Source organism: Nannospalax galili, unplaced genomic scaffold, assembly GCF_000622305.1.
Source record: "Nannospalax galili isolate Female #2095 unplaced genomic scaffold, S.galili_v1.0 scaffold936, whole genome shotgun sequence".
Classification (NCBI taxonomy): Eukaryota; Metazoa; Chordata; class Mammalia; order Rodentia; family Spalacidae; genus Nannospalax; species Nannospalax galili.
In genome coordinates this window covers 800,836-809,624 of record NW_008337142.1, presented here as the reverse complement: position 1 = coordinate 809,624, position 8,789 = coordinate 800,836, and the positions used below count along the sequence as shown (strand labels likewise).

The 8,789-nt window shown below is 40.7% G+C and overlaps 1 protein-coding gene and 1 pseudogene across 1 annotated transcript in view; both read right to left on the bottom strand.

Annotated features, from left to right (window-relative positions):
• Positions 1-2,580: 2,580 nt before the first annotated feature.
• Positions 2,581-8,789, bottom strand: part of LOC103733338 (protein FAM111A-like) — a 22,498-nt gene continuing 16,289 nt past the window's right edge. Inside the window, 2 exon segments of the mRNA XM_008832158.2 lie at positions 2,581-4,420; positions 6,828-6,945. Of these exon segments, the coding sequence (XP_008830380.1) occupies positions 2,666-4,420; positions 6,828-6,908 (1,836 nt within the window). The 5' untranslated portion in view covers positions 6,909-6,945 and the 3' untranslated portion in view covers positions 2,581-2,665.
• The window catches only part of LOC115070202, a 9,601-nt pseudogene continuing 8,874 nt past the window's right edge, over positions 8,063-8,789 (bottom strand).

Below are 8,789 nucleotides of genomic sequence, written 5' to 3'. Positions count from 1 at the left end.
TTTATGAAGGAATGGAGTAAGATTAAAGGCAAGGGCTGGAGAGGTGGCTCAGTGGTTAAGAGCACTGGCTGCTCTTGCAGAAGACGTGGGTTCAATTCCCAGCACCCACATGGCAGCTAACAACCATCTGTAATTCCAGTTCCAGGGAACCTGACATCCTCTTTTGACCTCTGCGGGCATTGCATGACATGGTTATACTTACACACATGCAGTAAATACACCCATAAAACTAAAAAAAAAAAAAGGGGGCAAAAAAACTGCACCTGACCATATTATTTACTTTATAGAACATTTTCTCCCATCCAGGTACAGTTGAATAATTTTGTCATGTATGTTATAGCTGAGTCATAATATAATATCTATCATCTATATATTTAGTCATCTTTATATCTATATCATCTATGCATGTATATCTCTGTATCATTTAAATTTCTATATTTATCTCATATATCTATGTATATATGTATTTATAAACTATGTATCAATGCATCTATGTAAATACACCTATGTATCTATCAATTATTTCTCTCTCATCTATCATTTATCATCTATCTATCTATCATCTATCTATCTATCTATCTATCTATCTATCTATCTATCTATCTATCTAACTATCATCTATCTATCATCTGTATTTTGATTAACAATGAACTAGATACCTGAGGGGTGGTAGATTCCATGTTTCTCATAGCTGGAAGGGAAATTTACACAGAAGCATTGAGAAGCTGAAATGATCCATGTAGTTATGAATTAGATTTGGTGACACCAGAGATATCTCTGTAATTTATTGTAGACACATATGGATATGGATGCAATATTTATAGATATCTGTATCAATGCAAGGTGCTCTACAGAAATCTATTTCTCTGTCATGCTTTAATTCAGCACCATTGAAATGGAGAACACCTTTCTGAGAAGTAGGGGAGAGACAGGTGTACATGAAAACTGTTTTTTAAAACTCTTGGGGATTGGAGGACCATCTCAGTGGTAGAGAGCATGCTTGGCATGCATGCCAATCTCAAGCAAGAGGAGGACATCTTGACAAGTATAGTTGCATGCCTGGAGATACCCCCCCCACACACACAAACACACAGAGACAGAGACAGCGACAGAGACAGAGACAGAGGGTTCAAGAAAGCACAAGAGAACGCACTGCTTCTGGGTCTATGTCCATACTGCTATTCACAAATAATCAAACAAATAAGTGGATGAGAAGAGACAAATCTCCAATCCTGAATGATCTCACATAAATTACATAGCTATTCCAGGAGACCTACACCAGGAAGGAGAACATAATTCCTTTCCCCTCAACCACGGGCTATGGGTAAAGACCTCCTTCCCATAGGTACCACAGGGAAACTGGAGGGCAGGAGAGTAACTTCACAGTGGGAAAAACTGCAAACAGCATTTCAGCCAGAGGATGAGGGTCAATACCAGAGTCACGAATCATATTAAAAAATAAGCCTTGATGTGATGGGGTGAAATGGCTCCTAAGGTGTTCTACCACCTCAGAATACACACTCTTGCCTAGCAATCAGAAAATCATCAGAGAAACTCAATAGAGGGACATTCTAAATAGTACCTGATCATGCCGGGTGTGGTGGCACATGCCTTAAATCCAGGCTCTTGGAGGCAGAGGCAGATGAATCTTTGAGATCAAAGCCAACATGGTCCATATGGTGAGTTCCAGGCCAGCTAGGTCTACAGGGAGACATTGTCTCAAAAAAAAAAATGCCTGACCAGCACTCTTCCTCACTGTTAAGGTCATCACAAATCCGAGGTATGAGAAACTGCCACAGCCTGGTAGAGCCTAAGGAGACAGAACAACTAAACATCCTGTTTGTGGAAGGGATTTGGAATGGAAAAAGGGACATTAGGTATGAACAAAGGAACTCTGAATAAAAGAAAAAATATGGACTTTAAGATATCTTCCTTGTCTATCAATACTGAGTAGCCATAATCCTTTGATTTTTCAGGAGACATATATTCTGACAGTAGTAGTCATACAAGGGTTTTGGAAATTCTAAGACATTTTGGTTTTGATCATTTCTTTTTGTTGTTGTTGAGACAAGGCCTTATGTATTTTCCAGGTTGATCTAGACCTCATTATGGAGCTAAGGATGGCCTTGAACTCCTGCTCTTCTTGATTCAGAGTGCAGTGTTGGAACTACAGATGAATGTCACTATGCTGAGTTGTTTATGATTTTTAAACCAAGGATTTAGCCCTTCTCTTAACATGAACTATAGCCCCAAGTTTGGGTACCACTTGACCCACACGTTTCTCTAAGCATTTACTTGACTCCATGGGTCCAGTTCTGGAAATAATTAAATGAAATTTTAGCTTCTGCTTTGAAATTAGAGAACTTAGGGGAAGAAATAGAAGGTGAAAAGATCAAAAGCCATTAGAGGGTATATATTGTCATGAAGCTGACTAGTACCTCATCTTTTTATATTGCTTTAATTCAGAATGAAGGCAATAGTCTGCTGCATGTTTATTAGGACCAGTTAATTCACAAGCTTAGAAAATACATGATATATAAGAAGTTGTCTCCAACAACATCAATTCTTTTTGTGAAGTTGACTTTTTTGAAAAACAATATATAATTGCCCACTAAATAACAATGCAATCAGTAATTCTCTTAAAGTTAGCAATTCCCTCTGATCCTCAATAATCTGGACTCAACATTTCTACATCTTCTTGAGTTACACATTCCTTATCACACCATTCTGGATATTTTTGCTTAATATCAGCCAGGATGGCTTCCATGGAAAAGCCAAACTCAATGATACTGGAACCTCCACTTTGGTACACATTATTGAAGCCAGCAGCATGCATGGCCACCAGTGAACCTTCAGAATCAAACACGGGGGATCCAGAAGACCCACCAAAGAAAGTGGTGTCATAGGTAACCAAGTTGAGGTTATTAATATTGGGTGGGAAACTTCTTTTGGTGTGCATATACAGAGACTTCACAGGAATATTTGAACTTAGTTCTTCCTCAACACGTTCTTGCTATTTTCTTTTTCGTTCACCTATAGGCACTACAGCACAATCATCAGTAGATTTCTTGTCTCCATTTGGATGGCCAATGATATATATCAACCCACTACATGGTACTGCGTCAATTCTGTTACATAGGCCCACGGGTACTTGTTATCCATTTTCCTTAAGTTTCAGGACAGCATAGTCAAGAGTTTTATCAGATATCTCAAACCAAGACTCAATAAAAAAACAGTTGTCTTCTCTTACTGGGAACTCTTCATAGTCAAATATCACTTTTATGCATTGACTAATTATGGCTGCCCACTCACTTGGCTCTATGCCTTCGCCCACAATGTCATTGATTACATGGCGACAGGTCAAAATGTACAATCCTGTAAAAACAAAACAGGTGGCACAGCCCTCGTTTCCATTGTTGTTCCACCTTAGATACCCAACCGAGTTGCTGAGCTGTGAAAGGAGTTTGTGCACCTTAACTGGAGTAGAGTTGCTTGTCAGTTTCCTGAAGTTTGTTCTATGCACATTATGTAAGGACGTTTTCTTTTTTTTTTCACTTTCTGCTTCGATGTACGCTTTGATTTTTTCACGTTCTGTTTTCAGTGTGGGGTACTCATTCACAATGCATTCTTTTAGCGCATGGGACTTTCTTTTCTCTGCATCAGAATTCTGTGAAGTTGCTGCGGCTGCCCTAGGACTCTTTTTCATCTCAATGTCAACCTGAAACAGCTTGCCCTCTAACTCATCAACAGGCTGAGTGTTTTCCACAATGGTGTCCAGGTTAGCAACAAGTTTCCAGTTGTCATTCTCTACAAAAGGAAGAAACCTGCCATCCTTCCTCAGGGTGTCCTTGATGGTCTGGCCTTTGGAGCCAGGCACACAGAGTTTGTTCCCTTCTTTGAGAAGTTCCCTACACTTCAGGATCCTTTTCTTTCTCTTCCCAACTGCTTGGATGTAAAATTTGACACAGTCAGATGATGGGTCACACCGCTCAGACACTGGGTTATCTTCTTTCTGCTCACTTCCAGTTTTAGAAAATGTAATCTCCACATGACTGCCTTCTGGAAGACAGGCAAGGGGCATCCCAAGGTGTATGTACCCTTCAATTCCTTCCACGCCACACACCAGCATTTCCTTGCCTTGGTGTCTCTGTATCTCTTCTTTGACAGCATTAAGAGTGGTGAGAGCTTCATACAGGCTCTCTGTCTCCCTGCCTATCAGCTTATGTTTCATGTTTTTGTTTTTCCAGTGGTTTACGCTCAAGGTGATGTAAATTGTCTTGTTTGGGGGAGGGGTCTGATCGCGTCTCGTTTTCTTAGGTGGAAGCAGTCGTTCCTGGGTGTTGGTTATCTCACTTAGTCTTTTTCTATAGTCCGCTTTTACTGGAGGAACACTGGAATCATTTTGCTCTTGTTTGGGCATCTAAAGATAAATGTTAGATACTTTAAAATTCTGACTACAAGTCTAGTCCTTTGTTTCCCTTTTAGTATGCAATGCATGGAATCCCTATGGGGGATTCAGAACCAATTTCAACAGACCAATGAATAAAATTCTATCACAACTTGAGATGTAAATACACGCTCAGTTCCTACCACATCTGTCAGATAAACTCTTCATATTATACATGGTGCATTTCCCCAACAAATAGGAGGGAAGACACAAGTGTTACCCAGATAGTTAAAGGCCTACCTGAATCCCTGTAATATTTGTAGACTATTTTAAGCAATATGATTTTTATCTTTGCCAAGCATAAGATGGCTTGTACTAGCATATTTATTTATTCATTATTTAAATAGTTTCTTTGAGGCAGGGCCTTGCTATGTAGCTAGGTCTTTCCTACTCAGAATTTTTATGCCTCCTTAATGCCTTGATTCAACCAGAATCTACTATGAAAATCCAAACTAGTTACTCCATTAAATCAGTTCTCAAATCCTGTGAAATGTGTGAGAAAGAAAATGGCCCCTCTGCCCTTTGGATGGAGAAGTTGAAGAACAGAATGTCTATCTTTTATGTGTCTTTTTTATATTAATTTTTAATGAAATTTTGTGAATTTCATACAATATATTTTGATCATATTTAGATGCCCTCCCATGTCTGCACCCTCCCTACTAACCTCATGACAAATTTCTGTACTGTAATAAATATATATATGAGTACAGAAATATATATGTGTGTGCGTATATATATATGTGTGTGTATATATATGTGTGTGTGTGCGTATATATGTGTGTGTGTATATATGTGTGTATATATGTGTGTGTGTATATGTGTGTGTATATATGTGTGTGTATATATATGTGTGTGTGTATATATAATATATGTGTGTGTGTGTGTGTATATATGTGTGTATATATATGTGTGTGTGTATATATATGTGTGTGTATATATATGTGTGTGTATATACGTGTGTGTGTATATATATGTGTGTGTATATATATATATGCCTATAGAACCAGGTTTGTACCCCCAAATGCCCTTCACTGTGCCTTTTCTTATATCACAAAATAACTCACAAAGGAAGTAGGTGTCTGAATTCCAATGCACTATTTCATATCTTTTTCTATTACACTACATAGTCTTTTTATAAATTTATGTTTATGACTCCAATTTTTTAAATCACTTCATCTTAATAACCAAGAGAGGGAAGATAGGAGGAATTAAGTAGAATTAATCAAAACTCAATGAAAAATGAAAGTGTCTGTGACAGTTAATGTTGTCAACTTGACAGACTGGAATCTTCTGGGAAATGAACCTCTGGGCATGCCTGTGGGGGATTATCTTGATTACATTAATTGAGCTGGGAAGGACCCAGTCTAAGAGTGGTGGCAACATTCCCTTGTTTGGCTCCTCACCTCTGAGAAATGGAGAAAGGAAACTGAATATGGACTTTTCCCCCAAATTGCTTTTGTTTCGTTTTATTGAGATAGTATATAGCCCATGCTGGTCTCAAATTTACAATCCTCTCTTCTTTGCCTTTGGAGTGCTGGGATTACAGCAGTGTGTCACCATGCCTGAACTGACAACTTTGAAAAGAGAGACTATATGTGTGGTTATTAGCTTGCTGTCATGAATCAAAAGTGGGACAAACAGAGCTAGGCTTGCCATGGATTTTCTAGCTATTTGGATTTTCTAGCTTTCTGGAACCTGGAGAGGAAGAAACAAGGAGACAGTTGTGAAGTTGCATGTCCAGTGCCTGACACTTCTCAGATACTGAAGCATTTTAGTCTCAGGAAGGATACACTCTTTGGCATGATCACAGAGCCTGAGGAGAGCAGAGAAACTCTGATGTCATCTTAGCAAACTTGTCTGCATCTTCACCATGGCCTCAAGCAACTCCCTTCTCTCCTTTTCATTCATAAACAAATTGGAACTAAGATAGTTCCTCACCTGCCTAAGAAGATTATGATAAGAATAAATATATACAAAAGTCATTTTATAAACTGTAAAGTCCTAAACAAATACAAGCTGTTCTGATTTAGAGAACATGCTATTTTCATATTTTGATGCTATTAAAAGTATTAATTTTTCCCACAGTTTACTGACACATTGCTTTTCATATTTCTTGAAAATATTGTTTTAGTCAGTATTTCAGTAGTTTTTTTTTTTTATTAAGGTTGCTTCTATATGGCTGAGAGTTGTATTATAACTTCCTCTCCTCACTTCCATCCACCAAAATAGTAAGAATGAAGTGGATAGAAAGATTTCAGTTTATGTAATATTCCCAATAAACATTGAGGCAGTTCCTTGGCAGGAAGAACATTGTGGCTGAGAACCACTTATGGCTAGGACAGACATGAGTATATCCCACAAGTAGTGTTTAAAGACATACCTTAGTCAAAAAAGGTTTGATTTTCATGTTTTTCCTTGCATCGAATGGGATCTTCTGTGACCTGCGTTTCTTACCGCTCATGATGGCTGGAGATGATACAGATGGCTCAACTGAAACACTAATTTCAAAATGGTTCAAGTTGTGGCAGTAGCTTCATACATGTCATGTATTATACAGAGGAAAAATTTAGCTGGGCTTCCATATCCCACCCTGCCTCTTAGCTCTGGCTTTCCATGCCCTGGGGTATTAAGTTAGCAAGTAGATAATTTACTCACAACCATAATGTCCCAAACAATAAAATCAGAATATTCTGTTTCAGGAACTATACCAAACACCTAACAGACATTATCTAATCATTAACCACCACAACTGTCATGGAGGGCAGATTCTATTTAGATTTTGTTTGGGGAAAAGTCTATCTTTGACAGCGGATGTCATGTGTCCAAGCCCAGAGCTGAAGCAGAGAGAGAATTCAAATGCACTTATAAACATCTCACAAAAGAACTTCGGAACTGTATTCTACTTATATTGTGTTGGGAGACCTCTGTTATGCAAAAGTCGAAGCCCCTTCACACCGGACAGCTCATGCAGCTCAGGAATGTGCTGCAGGCTCCTTTTCATAGCAAGGTGCTTTCTGGCATCTTTCCTGTCTCTCCCTTTGAAGTGGCCACCACAGATGCCTTGACATAAACATGGCCTTTGGCTCTATGCATACCATGCCTTCCTGTGTGTGATTTTTACAGGTAGACAATAGTCTAGCAGAAACCCACTTCCACATGTAAATAGAATATCTCACTAAGTATCTAACAGCTTTTACCACTACCCCAATGATATATAAACATGCTAGTCTTCTCTTAATAGTCGGAGATTGGGTCCCAGAAAGCTGGATCAGCAGAGAGCTGGACAGCAAGGAGCAGAGATACAATAAAGCTGTAAACACTGGATCACCTCACTCAGACTCGGAGCTGGATCACTTAGACTTGGAGCTGGAGCTGAATCACTGAGATCTGAGCTGAGTCACTTGTCTTGAGCTGTAACACTAAATCCTGTGATCCAGTCTCCCTGGGGGGCGCTATTCCTCCGTTATCGGCCCACGGATACCCCAGCTTTCGCCGCCTCCGTGCCTCTTCCCTGTGGAGTTCACTGGCCAGGAACTCCGCAATCCTGAGGAAAGGTACAAGGGTGTAATAGAGGCGGGATTCCGACTGGATAATACTCCAGTAGCAGAGAAGCTCTTAGCACCAGAAACTGCGGTAGCCATCAGCTGCCGCTATTCCCAGAGACGCGGGACCTGAAGCAGCCGCTTCCCAGAGAAGTCTGGGCACCCGCCGCGCCACATCCAGAGTGAGTGCGCCAGGGAGCTCAGGCGCACTCCCCACATCACTTGTGGCCAGGCTCATGCTGGGACTAGCCAGGTGTGGCAGAGACCCCAGGGGGCCCGCACACACCACGCCGGGGGTCCAGCGACCCCCCCCATATCTGGTGCCACAACGTGGGGCTTGGCACCCCGAACCTCCGTGGAGCTTGGCACCCAAATCTCGTGGGAGTCTTCTGACAATGTAAAAGACCTCTGAACTTCGCGCCAGCTCGGAGCTGGTGCCCACAGAAATGCTAGGAATCCGTGAGTACCCTTCCCTCTCAGGAAGGTAGTCTAATCTCTTTCTCTCTTCTAAAAACTTCCTCCTTTCTCTTTTCCGGTCTAGAAGTCCTCACGAGAGACCACTAGGGCCAGAGAAACAACTGACGCCTTCTGGCCAGGGCTACCCCCTGGTGTTGGCTGAAGGTCTCTCTGAACCCCCTAGGAGGACTCGGACTGCCTGTTCAGGTGTGGATGAAAAGACCTCTGTCTAGACATAATTTTAATATCAAAACTGGTAACGCATCGGCCAAGTAAGAACCATTAGGGTTGGCCGCCAGCCCCTCAAATATGCGGTAAGGTCTTGTGACTGGGAGCCACTGCGA